The sequence below is a fragment of the Sebastes umbrosus genome, chromosome 4 (genome assembly GCF_015220745.1).
Source record: "Sebastes umbrosus isolate fSebUmb1 chromosome 4, fSebUmb1.pri, whole genome shotgun sequence".
In the NCBI taxonomy this organism is placed as follows: Eukaryota; Metazoa; Chordata; class Actinopteri; order Perciformes; family Sebastidae; genus Sebastes; species Sebastes umbrosus.
Window position 1 is genome coordinate 13,886,208 of NC_051272.1, and position 17,116 is coordinate 13,903,323.

Consider the following 17,116-nt stretch of genomic DNA (forward strand, 5'->3'; position numbering starts at 1 on the left):
GTTGTACTGTTAGATACTTGCCCAAAGTACGTTCGTACCAAATTTCAAGACTTTTGACCAATCAGAACAAATGTTGTGGCATTTTCCTCATCATACTAAATATAGTCTTTGGGCACAAATGGGTTCATAAAAAAAAAAAAAAAAAATCATTGTTCAAGTAACTTTTCTGTAATCTAAAGTGCTCTTCTCTTACCTCTTTAACATTTGGCATGGGATTAAATCCACATTGGTTACAGACAGTGTTTTTGCACTCTGTACAGGTGTTGTAGTTGGGAGGATCTTTAGAGCCCACGTTGAGTTCCAGTTTACAGAGAGGACAGGTAGACGGGCCTGCTCTGGAAACACCTGGGGAAGCCGATGCTTTCTTTGGCGGCTCTGATGGAGGTTTGGCCGCTTTCGGCTGTACTAATGGAGAACTCTTGGCCTGCTGGGGTTGTTCTGCTTTCTTCTCCTGTTCTGGTTTCTTGGCAGCGGGGGATTTGGAGTCCTTTGCAGCAGGCATTTTGGGAGAAACTGGTGGGGTATTTTTGGGCTCGTCTTGAACAGCTGAGGTTATCAAAGTTGATGCTGAACTGAAGATGGAAGATCCAAAACCAAACATCTTCCCAGCCACAGCGGGCTTTGCGGCATCGGGCTGACTCTTAGGACCTCCAAAACCAAAGAACCCTCCTGACTCTTGCTGTGGAGCTGCGGCAGCGGCGGCATTCCCCTGCTTTTGTGCAGTTTGGCTCGTCTGGTCCGGTTGTTTCTGAGGAGCTGTCTTCCGACTCTCCTGAGGTGTTTTCTGACCAGGAGCTGCGCTGGCCTCTTTATGACTGTCTGGTCCTTTAGCAGCTTCAGCCTTGGCTGGTGGTGCTGCAGGTGTCGATACTTTCCTCTGAGGAGAGCCTGGTGCAGAAGTCTTTTGTAGTGCAGGCTGCGCTGGAGTAGTTTTTTTAAATGAGGGATTTTCTTTCTGAGGTTCGATTCCGCCGGCAGCTCGTTTCACCTGGCAGTTTAGACAAAGCCACTCCTTTCCCTTAAAAAAACACAACAAATAAACAAATTATACATGATTTAGTAATAGCAAATCACAATGAAAGCTCTAAACTAAAAAAGAAATAGAGAAGTTAGGAGTCGAGGTGTCCTATTCTGACAGGAAAACACACACATACACACAAAGAATCACGGGATACAGTGAGCAGACTCTGTGGATTGCTCTAAATATTGACTCATGAGGCATATGTAATCTTGATAAGCTGTATGATGTGAGAAACACACAACCCAGCTTAGTTCTTGTTTGTGCTTTTGGTAACATCCACTCTTTGGCGCAGAATTGAAGATGTTTGTATTTAACTAAATGTGTTTGATATAATCAACTAATTCTGTCATCACAACAGTGCAAATGTAAGCTTATAAAAAAGTAAGCCAAGTGACAGTACTGCCAAAGTTTCAGTGGTTTACATATCTAAAAACATCCACTTTCACAGAAGGATCTTCCCATGCTGATCACCCTGTTTAAAGCCATTACTTTAAGCAGCATCACCAGATCAAGTAGCCTTGGACTGTCCTTGGCGGGGTAGCCTACTAACTGTGCATTGAATTACAGAGTCAAGTGTCAAGTCCTTTGTGCTTCAGTATGCATTTACCATGCATGTGGTATCCCCTACAAGACAATCCCCATGAGGTGTGTATGTGAGTGTGTGTTTCTGAATACAGCTTTTAACCCTCATCCTACTGACTGGAGTCCCTGCAGACCTGCAGAGGTTTACTTTTTGTTGTATCTAACAGGTGCTTTATTCTATCATTGCAATTTTTCATGACTTTGTCAATCAATTTGTTCCAAATGACTTAATATCATTGTTTTCTGTTTTAATTAGACCTTTTTGAAAAGACCAATGTATTGGGTTCCAAGGGGACCCTAGTCAAAAGCACCCAATTGCAGCCTATGCAGTTTTAAATAGATAAACAGAATAGATAGCATGTCTGCTATGGGTCCTAATTTTAAGTATCCCACACTATCAGGGGGAAGTGGCACACTAAAGACAGACACAGATCTCCTCATGTGCTCGGTCTATTTTCATTTTACACAATATGGAAATTAACTAACTTTCCTAAAACAATAATAAAAATCTTTTTTTTTTCCTTCATATGACATTAATTGCATAACTAATAATGTTTTGAGAAGAAATAAATTAACATCTTGCTATTTTCTCACAGTAGTTTATTCTTGGGGGCCCCGGGGACCCCAGTCGTTAGTCCTTGTATATTAAATAGGTTGGTAAGATGAGGGTTCAAGTAAGGATCTTGTCTCTCTAAACTCAATAAACAGTATTTAACAGTCAACGAAAAGGCTGATACACTTTTTTTCCAAGAATCGTGAATTCACTTTAAATTCTACAGTATATGTAACCGTGCAATAATGGTAACATGATTACCCCTCAAAAAACTGTTATTCATAGCTCTCCTTTTTTTGTACTTCTGCTGTAAGACTAAAGGGAAAGACGGTGACACCTGTGGTGCTTTTGTATGTGAGTGTAGCCCTCGTCTGCCAGGGTCTGACACATAGCAGTCTCGCTGTGTAGAGACTAGAGGCTCAGTGAGCAGGATATGGAATAAAATCGGCTTCACAGCTTTGCAACTTGACTCTGAGGATCGGACATTGATAGAATTCACATGTCTGCCCAGACAAAAAAAAAGACAAATACCACTCCGATGTGGACGCAGTTTATATCTACTCGGTGTAACTTATCTGTTCATACAATTACATGAGGAAAAACATTTTATATATAATATCTAAAACGCCGCCATGTCATGTATTTGTGTATTTGAGTTATAACATTAGGGAGTAACACTCAACACAATGAAATGAAAACTACTTAAGCATCCACTCTGAACAGCTTCAAATAGCTTAATTCACAAGTATCACGAGCGTGCTACAGTTCTGTATCTAAGTAATGAACACTTCGGAGACACTGAGAAACCAAACATAAGCAATTAGCTTCCAAATTTATACATCAAATTTATATCCTTCCTTTCCATCATCTCTTTCTTCAATTCTTCATTCATTCAGTTGTTAGTTAATTTAATCAATATCACACGTGTCCTACCTCATTGACGTTTGGCATGGGCTTAAATCCACATTGGTTGCAGACGGTGCTTTTGCATTCAGTGCAGGTGTTGTAGTTGGGAGGATCCTTGGAGCCCATATTGAGCACTACCTTACAGAGCGGACAAGTGGATTGACCTCCTTTATGGACATTGTGGGAGGCTGCTGTCTCTGATGGAGCTTTGTCCACTTTGACCTGTCCTGCTGGATTAGCCTTTCCCTGCTGGGGTTGATCTTTCTTTTCTTGCACTGACTTCTGGACAGCAGCTGGTTTGGACGGCATTTTGGGAGAAACTGGCGGTGTGGTTTTAGGTTCATCCTGAACAGCCGAGGCTATCAACGTAGATGCAGAACTGAAAATGGAGGAACCAAAACCAAACATCTTCCCAGTCACTGACCCTTCGGGCTTCGCGGCTTCGGTTTTAGCCCCACCAAAGCCAAACAAACCTCCCGACTCCTGCTGGGCGCTGCTTTGCTTGCGTCCGGTTTGACTAGTCTGGTCTGGTTTTTGAGCCCCTGATGCCCTCTGGGTCTCAGGTGTCATTTTCTGAACAGAAGCTGGGGCGGCCTGTTTTTGACTTTCTGGTCCTTTAGCAGCTTCACCCTTGGCTGGCACTTTTGCCGATGCTGACTGCATTTTCTGAGGTGAACCTGGTGCTGACGTCTCTTTTTTGAAAGGTGCAGCAGGAGATGGCGTCTGGTTTGGAGCAGCCGAAACTTTGCTGGGCGTGGTGGGCTTTTTCATAGAAGGTCCCGGTGGTTCAGAAGCTCCTTGAGCTCTTTGTATCTGGCAGGTAAGACAAAGCCACTCACGTCCCTGTACAAGAAATAAAAAAGATACATACATCTTAGTCGTCATAGTTTATTACTATGGTGGCACCTATATGATCAGAATGTGAGTCCAAGACAAATTTCCCTATGGGGACAATAAAGTATATGGTATGGTATGGTGTGGTATGGTATCTTATCGTATGACAATGGTGACATATTAATGCACACAAAGTACAAGAAAAAAACCTACAGTTCACAGAAATAGAATACATGTTATAGCTTATAACACTGAATAACTTCAACACCCATTTTGCCATGCCAATGTAATTAATTCGTTGTCAATTTCACCTTAATTTAAGACAGCCTGAGAAAGGTGATTTTTTTAAATAATAATTAGTATTATATTATAGATAAGGTGCAGTTTTTAATTGTAAATCTAAATCATATATGCAGTAAAGCTTCATGTTGAATGAACTTTCATCAGTTAATACTGCACTACTACGACCGCACTGAATAGCAAAATAATTTTTAACTGTCAATCAAAGAGAACCAGTAACGATTATTTTCATTGTCAATTAATCGTTCGGTTATTTTCTCGATTAATCGATTAGTTATTTGGTCTATAAAATGTCAGAAAATGGTGAAAAATGTGGATCGGTGTTTCCCAAAGCCCAAGATGACGTCCTCAAATGTCTTGTTTTGTCCACAACTCAAATATATTCAGTTTACTGTCATAGAGGAGTAAAGAAACCAGAAAATATTCACATCTAAGAAGCTGGAATCAGAGAATTTAGACTTTTTTTCTATAAAAATTACACAAATCTATTATTAAAATAGTTTGCGGTTAACTTAATAGTTGACAACTAATCGATTAATCGTTGCAGCTCTAAAAGTCACTGTAATGTATACTTTACAGGCATAAAATACATGCACATTTTGAATAAAGCATAGTCATAGGAAAATATTAAAGAAAGGATGCATAAGCAAAATACGAAGCCAGTACTTACGTCAGAGTCTGGAGGGCTGAAGCCACACAAGCTGCACACTTCACTTTTACACTGTGTGCAGGTTTTATGGTTCGGTGGTGCCTTGGTGTGCATATTAAGTTCTGTTATGTTACACACCGGGCAAAGGGACTTCGCTACTGTTTTTGACTGAGATCCGGCTTTGGTTGGTCCCGGTGATGAAGACCCTGGTGTACCAGGACCCTTAGGGCCCTGAGGCCCAGGCTTAACGGAGGACTGCTGCTGGGGTGTAGTCCTGAAGCCTTGCTGTTGTTGTCCCACCTTAGATGAGCCCTGTTGTTGCTGTGCAACTTTAGGGGAACCCTGCTGTTGCTGTGCAACTTTAGGGGAACCCTGCTGCTGCTGTTGCTGTGAAAGTTTAGGTGAGCCCTGTGGTTGTTGTTGTCCAATTCTTGGTGACCCCTGCTGTTGTTGTTGTCCGATTCTTGGTGACCCCTGCTGTTGTTGTCCTACTTTAGGAGACCCTTGCTGTGAGCCAGCCTTTGTGGACTCTTGCACCCCAGTCTTTGCAGGTTGTTGCTGCTGTGCGCCAGTCTTAGCAGGCCCTTGTTGTTGCATCCCTGTCTTAGGTGGAACCTGTTGTTGTGATGATACCTTTGGAGATCCTGGTTGAGCTCCACTCTTAGTCACAGTCTGTTGTTGAGCTCCAGGCTTAGGTGAACCTTGCTGTGGCGGGCCCTTGGGTTGATTTTTTTGCTGCTCTCCTTTAAGCTGGCCTTCAGGCTGTGTCCCCGCCTTCGGAGCAACTTGTTGCCCGCCGGCCTTGTTTGGGGGTCCAGCCTGTCCATTCCCATGCAGCTGTGGCGATCCTTGTTTTGGGAGAGGCTGGCCCTTTTGCATAGGGGGGCCCTGGCCTGATTTTTGGGGTCCCTGTTGCTGTTGAGGGCCCACTCCTGGCTGCTGTTCTCCAGGCGGCTTCCCCCCCGGCTGGGGAGGTGCTTTCTTATTCTTATCCCCCTCCCCGTCATCTCCAAACAAACCAAACTTATTCACAGCAGAGGACACCGCATTGAGGGGGTTGGCCCCGCTAAGGAATTTGGAGGAGAACATAGCAGGGTCCTCTTCGTCCTCCTCCTCCTCTTCTTCGTCCTCCTCCTCCTCTTCGCAGGAGCTGGAATCTACAGGACTGTCGGAGTCAGAGCAGGAGCTGTCTCCTCTCTGTCCTGGCTCTCCTGCAGAGGCCTGGGAGGGGGCTGGAGCCGGAGCTGTGGAGAGGGCATCTACAGCCCCACTGCTGCTGCTGCTGCTGCTGCTACTGCTCCCTGGACTCTCCTCTGGCTCAGCATCTACATCAGACTTCCTAAATGCATGAGAAACACACAAAGAGGAAGTGTGAGATGACAGAGAACAAGACAAGAGGGAGGGATAATGAAAGAGAGCATGGGAATTTGTGAACCTCATTTGCTGTACTGTCTGAACTGATATGCTGTCTGGTCAACAAAATCAAAACCTGCTGCAACAGCGTACTGAAGTTTAATGGATGCAGAGGAAACATGATATCACTCATCCACTGACTCACTGTTTAAAGTGGGTTTTTGATCCTGTATATACATATTTAGGGCTGCAACTAAGGATTATTTTCATTGTCTATTGATCTATACATTATTTTCTCGATTAATCGATTAGTTGTTTCGTCTATAAAATGACAGAAAATGTCGATCAGTGTTTCCCAAAGCCCAAGATGAGGGGATGCATTCGAAACCACATACTATACTAGTAGTACGTACTGATTTGGCCAAAATGTAGCATGTAGTATGCAAACAAAAGCAAAATCTCCAGTATGCCAAAAATAACCAGATGTCATTCTGATTTGGAAAAAATCTCCAGTATGCATCGGACCAGTCTATCTCGCCTACTGTATCCCACAATGCAGAGCGCTGGAACGGTACAGGCTATGGTTACAACAACAACAGCAGCTAAAAACAGCTTGTTTTTTACATTTTTCGTAGCTATTTCATCACTAAATTCACTTCTTGAAATTTTTGAGGCAAGAGATCAACTGTCTAGATTTTGAATGTTTAAAGTTTTACAATATTAGATGGCAAATCAAACATTTGCTCCAACGTTTTCGGAGTTTAGAAGCTCCACAAACTGCCGTGACAGCTAGCTAGTGCCTGCCAGGGTCACTACCTCGCCAGCCGGGCAGTCACGATCACAGACCGCTATGAGCAGGCTGGAGTTTTCTCTAAAGAACGGTCTCTTAGACAAAGGGCTTTTATTTCCTTGTTGACGGATAGTTTGTTTAAATATCACGACACAAATGTCCATTATAAATTAACGGGAACCTGTGTTTATCTGTCTTATTGGAGTTGAAAAGCTCCACAATCGCCTACCGGCGTAGCTCGCTGGACACCCGACCAGTGATGCTCACAGACCAGCTACAGGCGGTGGCGAGGGGAGAGGAGAGGGCAGAGGAGAGGAGAGGGGAGAGGCGAGGGAAAGAGCAGCCTCTAGAGAGATACCTGCTGAGACAACATGACCCCTTTTAACATTACTCTAATATTTGTAGGAATATCTGTCTGCTGTTTTGTTGCTGTAACTGAAAAAGCAGTTTGAGTAACATAAATTTTTCGAGCAATATTTTATATTTCCCGTCTCCCCTCGTTAATGATCCTGTTTGTCATATTTCACTATGAGCTGTTAAAATAAATTGTTTAAACCTGCAGTATCTTATAAAGTAAACAAAAACAGTGGTACCAGTTCTTTCTATATTTGTGCAGTGCTTTAAGAACTGGTTTAAAGGCTAAAGCCTGGTCTAGCGTACTGCAAAATAAATCACTTTAAACTGTTTCATACTACATACTACCGAGGAACGCAGTATGCAGTATGTACTGTATACTGTATACTGTATACTGCATACTGTGTTTGTCAGTAGTTTGTAGTAGGCGGCTTTGAATACAGCTGATGTTGATTTTCTGGGAAAATCCAACAGATGTGATGTCATGCGCGCTTGCAATTGCCTTTATTCTTCTCAGCTCCACTTACAGGGCTAACAGTGTGCAACGATAGCCAACGTTCGGTTAGAAATGGAATTTGGTAACACCAACAAACGACCAGCCCCCACCACAACTCAGACTCCAACACAAACTCCACGGAAGCACAAAAAAACAAAGTTATATCTAGTGAAGCCGTCTTGCAAAACAGGACCGTTTCATGACCCATGAAGGGACATTCATTTGGTCAGCTAACATTACTACCAAGCATGCAGCAGCAGCTCAGTCTGTGGGGACTCTTGGTTTGGGAACAAGGCTTGCCTCGGTATTCGGTGTTAGCGGTGTTACACAGTGTTCGGGCACACACCAATACATCACGTATCCAACGCCCCCACCGTCATTTTGATTTTTTTTTACAGAAATAAAACCCATTTAGTTCATTTTTGCGTATCATCGCCGTGTTATTATTACATAGTCGGACGACTTACGCTATAAACTGAAAGTGAAAGAGTCTGCTCGGTACGGAGTCTTAGCCTCGAGTAGCAGGTGTCATATTTCACACCCCCGGGACGAGAGAGAGTTGACAGATAAGATGATGGCGGAGGATTTAGTGTCAAACCGAAAAGCAAAAGCACCTATTCGGCAATATTTCAGATTTAAACCCAATGCTATTATGGAAGCATAACGTTAAAGAGGTAATCGCTATGAGGAGGATGGAGTGATCACAGCCGGTGTGTGCAGTGGAGCAGTGCCGGGTTGAAACCTGCGGCCTCGCAGTGAAAGCTGGACCGGAGAGGCCAGACACACAGCCACCCGACGTTAAAGATCAAAGTAAGCGCTCTACACATATTGACCCTCATCTTTTCTTGTAAAATATCCGGTGTAATCTGTAACAAGTTTATTAACCGGTGGGAAAATTTCCTCTCCGTCACATCCCTACTGCCAAGCATGTGTAATATATAGTGATATTGTGGTTTTAGCTGTCAATCACTTTCAGTCTCGTGTGTGTCGCCTCACTGTCTTGACCGATGCTCGTACGAGCACGTACGAGCACGAGCACGAGCAACAGGACGCCGACTGTCGTTGACTTCCCGTCCACAGGTGTCACTGTTAACAAGTAATTTCTGATTCGTACATAGAGCCCCTTTAAGAAGCTGAAATAGAATGAATTAACAAAATAGTTGGCGAATTAATTTACTAATTTACAACTAATCGATTAACGTTGCAGCTCTAAATATATATATTGAAACAGAATTAAGTAATATCTAATAACTCCATCCATCCATCTTCAACCGCTTATCCGGGATCGGGTCGCGGGGGCAACAGCTCCAGCAGGGGACCACAAACTTCCCTTTCCCGGGCCACATTAACCAGCTCTGACTGGGGGATCCCGAGGCGTTCCCAGGCCAGAGTAGAGATATAATCTCTCCACCTAGTCCTGGGTCTTCCCCGTGGTCTCCTCCCAGCTGGTCGTGCCTGGAACACCTCCCAAGGGAGGCGCCCAGCAGGCATCCGTGCTAGATGCCCGAACCACCTCAACTGGCTCCTTTCGACGCAAAGGAGCAAGGACTCTACTCCGAGTCCCTCACGGATGACTGAGCTTCTTACCCTATCTCTAAGGGAGACGCCAGCCACCCTCCTGAGGAAACCCATTTCGGCCGCTTGCACCCGCGACCTCGTTCTTTCGGTCATGACCCAACCCTCATGACCATAGGTGAGAGTAGGAACGAAGATTGAACGGTAGATCGAGAGCTTTCTAATAACTCCACATACATAATAACATATCTTTATCTAAATCCGTATACTGCACATTTTTACAATAGAGGAATTTTACATTTGAATACAGAAACCTGCGTCTGTGACACAACAACACAGTGCTTGATCGTAAAATTTTACATCCACCACCGGCTGAAACGATGATCATTCACACAGCAAATCGTCGCCTCTATAGGGAGAGAGAAAGCCATTAATGATTCAGCCTCACCACTGTGATTTACTCTGCTGATGCTTTCAGTACCATGGACAGAGCCCTGAGCCGCTCTGTTGATCACAGCTGAGCGGACACACACACACACACACACACACACACACACACACCTTACACATCCCATTTCAGCCAGCTATACAATACAATACAGAGCAATGTGCAACACAAGCAGGGGGATATCTCTCTCTCTCTCTCTCTCTCTACTATACAAACACCATTCATTCAGATGACCATGCCAGGTGGACTCACTGGTTACATCGACTTTCTCTGCTGATTGCATCCTCCTCCTCTGGTTTCCATGTCATTCATCACCCACAATGAGAAATCTCATGCAGGACATGTTTTACAGAAGCAGGCAAGGCTAGTAAATAGGAAATCTAGCTCTCTCTCTCTCTACTATACAAACACCATTCATTAAAAATGACCATGCCAGGTGGACTCACTGGTTACTTTCTCTGCTGATCTCATCCTCCTCCTCAGGTTTCCATGTCATTCATCATCACCCAAAATGAGAAATCTCATGTTTTACAGAAGCAGCAAGGCGAGTAAACAGGAAATCTAGCTCTCTCTCTCTGTCTGAAGAAGAAAACTGCAGGCACATCCGGGTAGAGGCCCATCAAATAACGCATGGGGAAGTAATACTTTACAAAAAGCAGAATTATTTCTATACAACAGGCTGGATTTTAACGTGTATGCATGCAGTCATCCCTGCTGGCAGCGATTATCACCCAGAGGCGGTTCAGTGTGATGCATCCGTAGTAAGCCTAGAATAATGAAACAGCAGCATGCATTAACCGACCACTCTAATATAACATGTTAGTCTGCAGAGGCAGCTCAGGGTGAGCGCAGGTTACAAAATCATCACCTATTTGTGTGCCCTTGACCAGGATGTGTGTTCATATAAAAAAGAAAGAAAAGTGTACCCGAAATTATTTTAAAAGCAGCCGAAATAAGCTATAAGCAAAAGCCATGTCATCTCTCCTGAAACACCATCTGCTCTGCTCTCCTCCTCTCCTCCATCCCGCAGCCGAGCATCCTTCACCCTCCACGGTCACAATGTCAAACGCAGAGCGCGCTGTGTTCCAGTGGAAAGGCGAAGGAAGGGGTGGAAATAGTACCTTCATCATCAAACAGCAGATCTGTCTGTCTGCCTATATCCTCGCCACAACCAAACGCTCCTCCTTTGGTTGTTATCCCCCTCTTGTCCGTGTCGGTCTGCTCGCAGAGGGATGGAGGGCACAGGGCAGCAGATAGAGAGCGATCCACTCCGCCTCCAGCTCTCCAGTGCGCAGGCGCCAAGTCTGACAGGTGATCACAATATATATCACGCACGGAAATTGAAATTAAAGGGGACAAGGCGATTTATTCCCCCCCCCATTCATGCGGAGTCACGTGTGGAAGACCTTAAGATTTACCCTCCTGCATGATGGTGCTGCACATTTTCCCAGCCATGCACCAGCTGACATATTGGAAATGTCACAGTATAGTGATCATGAGAAGTATATAGAGAGGTAATGAGATGCTGAGCCATGATATCACATGTATTCAGTTTGCATGATAATTTGCATAATCGTTTCAAAACACCACAATCTATGATGTTTTATCTTTTTATGTCAATAAAAGTGCTAACTAACTAAAGCTGCAACGGTCAATCGATTCATCGTCAACTATTCTGATAATTAAATCGGTTTGAGTAATTTTTTTAAGAAAACACAAAGTCAAAATTTACTGATTCCAGCTCATTAAATGTGAATATTTTCTGGTTGCTTTACTCCTCTGTGACAGTAAATTGAATATCTTTGAGTTGTGGACAAAATAAGCACCAGATTCGACTGTTATCAGTCACTATAAAGACCATAGATGTGGGTCATTAGGGGCCTACTACGCCTACTACGTTGTAAAAGTGAAAGTGAAACGTAACATGTAACATGTTTTAACATGTTACATGTTACGTTTTGAACAAAACAAAAAGGCTTCTTTAGGTTTAGGCAGCAAAACTACAACTTCTTTAGGTTTATGCGAAAAAATCAACAGAGTTAAGTTTAGGGAAAAACATTGTGTTTTGGGTTAAAATAACTAGGAACACAAAGACAACTACACATTGTTGGTTTCACACAGGAAGCGAACTCTGGTCTCCTGGGTGAAAACCCTGTGTTTTAGGTTAAGATTTAGGCAATAAAACTACAACTTCTTTAGGTTTAGGCAACAAAACTAAATCCTTTGTTTTTTTGTCCCATCCATCGTCCCCAAAGTCCACCCCATATGGAGTTTCACACTGTCTATACTACAAAGCCTCACTTCCGCTTCTGCTCCTGTCATAATTACTACGGTCGCTAGAGGTTGCTGCTGTGTTCTTTTATACCTTCTTTCGGTGATCTACCATGTGAATAGATGATAAAACCTACTACTGAGTGTAGTAGGTCCTTATTGGCCCACATCTATGGGGCTTACAGCGACTGATAACGTCTATTTAATGGCCTGACAACAGTCTTAACGACTGAAACAAGACATTGGAGGACGTCATCTTGGGCTTTGAGAAACACCGATCGACATTTTTCACCATTTTATAGAACAAACAACTAATCGATTAATCGAGGAAATAATCAACAGATTAATCGACAATGAAAATAATCGTTAGTTGCAGCAGTATTTATGTGCACTGGAAATAAATGATCACATAGGCTAGTACTATGGAGGCAAAGTATATTTAATCTGAGGATTGTATTTTTTATACCAAATACACACAGATGTACGTATTAAGGTGTGTGTGCAGTTGCAAAATGAGCTGTGTCCCCTTCATTGTTATGAAAATATCCGTCTATACCTGATATGATCAAACAATATTGTCACCCAGACACTGATAGATCATATATCTTACATATCTTAAACACCACCCATCCATCAACCCTGTCTAAATACGAGCACACGGAGTAACATGACCCATTTCAGCAGAAATCAATACATACTCAGAACTATCATTAAAATTGCCTGATTTCTTTCTCTTTGCCATAGCGAACCTAATTGCTCCATCCATTTAGACTTGCCTCCAGACCTGCTACACCAGGCACAATATGCTGGATATAATCCACACAGCTTCCAGCTTTGGACACCAGTCAATACATTTGTAAAGACCTTTCTTCAGTATGCAGCTTCACTGTGCATACACCGTCTAGACATTTCCTCTTGGGCCTGTATTAAAGCTTGTTGCTGTTGGTTGCATTTTAGTTGATAGAATACTTAATGGAGATGTACGTAATAGGAAGTGAACACCCACGGGCACAAAGCACCTCTTCAGTCTGTGTAACCTGTCTTCTTCGTCCTGCGCTGGCCTCCTTATTCTGGCGTTCCTCCCACAAGGGCTTTTTTTTCCTACAAAGCAGATGTGATGTGAGGAGACAATCTGGGCAATCTTATCCTGCGCCGCTGTCAGAGTGATAAAAAAAACAAACTAGCTGGCTTTCTTTCTTTTCAACTTCTAGCTCAAGGCCAGATGAATAGACACGCTGAGACTTGTGTCCAACCACGAACTGACCACGATCCTTGAAAAGTACTAGTATATCTTTACACAGCTCTGTAGAGCCGTTATTCTCAAAGTGGGGTCCTTGGTTCTCTGTCAGGGGGTCTGTGACATAATTAGCTATAAACTATAATATTGTGCTGTATCATTAAAAAGTGTATATCTATAGATGGGACCATTTGCGCTAATAAAACAAGCATATTGTGTCCATTGCTCCCACCCACATTAGCTTTGGGTTAAAAGAATCTCTGATTTGATTGTGACACACAGCATTAAATATATTATATATTTATTAGGACTATGCCAGTCTTGCTACTGTTAATTTTCTGAAAGCTTTTAAGATCAATTACGTGAAAGGCAGGCTATATAAATGCTGTCAAGCTGAGTCCAAATGCAAGTTGAATAAAATCACCCTCTCTTTAAAAGGTATATAAGTGGTATCAACATTCAATGACATTGCAATTTTCCCCGCTGTGGGACTAATAAAGGATTATCTCATTTTATCTTAACATAATTCAAATTGAAATGTGTTTTGGTTTATCATTATGAAATAAGTCTGAAGTATTTAGGTTGACATTTAAGAGTACAAATGGTAGTAAGCATATGCTTAATCTATGTTACGATTAAGAGGGGGTCCTTGTAAAATGTACAGCCCCAAAAACTAGGAGAACCCCTGCTGTAGAGTGTTACATTTCTGTTAAAAAAACGTATAAACTTATATATATATTATTATTATTATTATTATAGTAAATATAATATACAATATTCATCCTGAGAATAACTAATAAGAATTAATGTTGAATATGAATAATGAATAATGTGGGATTATTCATTATTTCATGAGCTATTAAAAGAAATACATATAAAAAAAGAATATATATATATATATATACACCGATCAGCCATAACATTAGGTCAGTATGGGCACCCTGACCAGTCTGATCTGTGTTCTGACACCTTTCTATCGGAATCAGCATTATCTTTTTCAGCAATCTGAGCTACAACACGGACAACACGGGCCAGCCTTCACTCCCCACGTGCATCAATGAGCCTTGGCTGCCCATAACCCATTTGCCGGTTCACCGGTTTCCCTTCCTTGGACCACTTTCGGTAGGTCCTGACCACTGCAGACCGGGAACATCCCACAAGAGCTGCAGTTTTGGAAATGCTCTGACCCAGTCGTCTAGCCATCACAATTTGGCCCCTTGTCAAAGTCGCTCTCATCCTTATGCTTGCCCATTTGTCCTGCTTCCAACACATCAATTTCAAGGACAAAATGTTCACTTGCTGCCTAACCCACTGCCAGGTGCCAGTGTAACGAGATAATCAATGTTATTCACTTCACCTGTCAGTGGTCATAATGTTGTTAATGTTATGGCTGATTGGTGTATATACTGTATATATATATATATTAAAAAAAAAAAACACAAAACAAAAAAAGAAGCATCGATTACCATGGCAATTGTCAAAGCTTTGAAGCATTTGGATCAGCACTACTTAATTTCTCTTGGGATCAATAAAGTATCTATCTATCTATACTTCCTGTGAATTGGTGTACAGACTACAATCTGGAGGTTTAGAAAACTTCGAAAGCAACACATTCTCACCTCTGTAGCTCACCCTGCTGCCATGAAACGATTATTCACCAGCTATGATGACTTACCATTAAAGGAAAGGATTTATCTAGAATCTCTGAACGGACACATGCCCCCACCCACCTCCCTCCTACAGTCACATGCAAATCTACACACGACACGACATACAGTAGATGAATTCCCTTCCTACTCAGTATGTGGTAAGCGTGAGTGAGAAGCGTGGGAAGGTTGGAGAGCAAGTGGTGTGTGGGCATGTGTGGAGAGTTACGTCACGCGTGATGCGTGATGTGTGATGAGAGGCAGGATCGCTCTCTCTCTGTGGAGAGCGCCAGATTTGGCTTCATTGCAAACACACACAGGAAACATTCATCAGCACAATCTCCATCTGGGGATATACGCTGCTGTAGCTTTGCAGTGGGCTGTTACATGGTCCGGAAATCCTTTAAGTAATCTCAGACTGCTTATATATACCTCATCGTCACAATCTGGTACTTTGAAATCTTTTTGTGGATATAATAAATGATGATCTGCTTCCTGTTTCTATCAGAATAGAACTTGTGTCAATACAGGTCTAATGTCCTTACAAAACATGTCACTACTTATTATCTGGTGGGAGTTATAACTGTATTGACCACTATGTGTCCTGAGAAGAACATACATTATAACGGCTGGTTCTTTGGCCTGCTGTTTTTAATAAATCACACAACACTAAACAAACAGCTGTCTGAATATCTGAGTTTGTCATTAATGTTTATCATGTTGTTAAACTGCTTTCATCCCGCTCCACAAGTGAGCTGGTTTGTCAGTCAACAATATTACGTAAGAGTGTAAGACAGCAGGCAATCACCAGATGCAGCAGCATCATGTTCTTTTCTTTTGATCTCTCCCCGCTTGTCAGTTTAAATGCAATAACTACAATCTCCTCTGTCACCGTGCTTTTTTTCTCCCACGCACACTCTGATAACGCCACGCCAGACTTAAAGCCTGCGCTCCTCACACAACAGCTGAAGCATCATTGACTTTAACAGCATTGCTCATCGTTCGTAGAGACGGACCCCCAAAAAATGAATTGCGTGCTCTCATGTGTATTGAGGAGTGAAGAGAATTCAAGCTGCTCACGGGGAACCAATTTGAAAAGGTTGAATATTAAAACACGTTTCACCTGCGGGCTCCTTTTGTCTGGCTCAACCGGGTGTGTAGTGAGTAAATTCACACGAGGGACTGAGATAAAATTCCCATCAAAGGCCTTTTTAACGTCAATTCCTTCCCACTCAGGCAGATTCCCAAAGGAGAAACAGACTGAATTCAATCGCTGCAATTTCAAGATTAGCATCAGTCACTCTGCTTCCTTCTCTGTGGTGTGATTTAGCAGTCCTACAGTAATTTACCAGAAGCTTGTATTCTTTCTATGCTCACCCCTTCAAGTCAACCCTTCTTTTTTAACACTAGACCATAAGAAAAAATGTAATCATACACTTCATCATACACTCTAGGGACTTTTACTTTAAAAAATCTCTAAATTGATGCAGTAAAAATGTTTGATATTCAGCATGTATGTAGTCAGAGATGTCCTGATGTCAAGTATATCAGTCATTTTCAGGCATTATTTATTATTTTTTTTCAAGCAGCCCTAAAATCAAAGCATAAAGACATTTCCATCACAAATTAGTGGTATTTTCTTTTTAATTTATAAGGGATATGTAATGTTTTATTCTTCTGGATAATATAATCCAATCAATCTTACTTCCATATATGTATTTTGTATATACAGTTCCCTTTGTTAACACCTTATTTTGAAAAACGGATGTAGTCACACGTGTATACTCCCTCTAACTTCGCCAAGTCCATCACTAGCTCTCCCGTCAGCTCCGTTCTCTTTATACATCCATGATCAGCTCCATCGGGGCCGTTTGAATGCATTTAGTGTCAGCTGCATTTGACCACAGAGATGCAAGCAGTGGCTGATAACGTTATTTGTCCATGACAGAGTTAGCATACAGCTTTAGCCATGATGTCTAACTCTGCTTTCTCTGACAATGAAAAAAAAAGTGTTTCCATACTTTTCTGTATGTGTAGTGTTTATCACGTTGGATTTAAAATGTGAGGGTGCAGGTCGTATCCACAGAGACCTTCCACCGTTTTCTTCTTTCTTGTTTCAGCTCGCTGCGGCCAGTTTTGGTTTTTGACAGATACGGAACGG

At 42.4% G+C, this 17,116-nt stretch overlaps 1 protein-coding gene across 6 annotated transcripts in view; it reads right to left on the reverse strand.

Moving 5' to 3' along the window:
- pclob (piccolo presynaptic cytomatrix protein b) overlaps positions 1-11,059 on the reverse strand; it is a 74,036-nt gene extending 62,977 nt beyond the window's left edge. For all 6 annotated transcript variants that reach the window (XM_037766838.1, XM_037766837.1, XM_037766836.1 and 3 more), the window contains exons 1-4: positions 10,923-11,059; positions 4,867-6,184; positions 3,090-3,905; positions 194-1,018 (exon numbers count right to left, since the gene is read on the reverse strand). In XM_037766838.1, coding sequence (XP_037622766.1) covers positions 194-1,018; positions 3,090-3,905; positions 4,867-5,934 — 2,709 coding nt within the window. In that variant the 5' untranslated portion in view covers positions 5,935-6,184; positions 10,923-11,059. The remainder of the gene's footprint in view (positions 1-193; positions 1,019-3,089; positions 3,906-4,866; positions 6,185-10,922) is intronic.
- Positions 11,060-17,116: the final 6,057 nt, after the last annotated feature.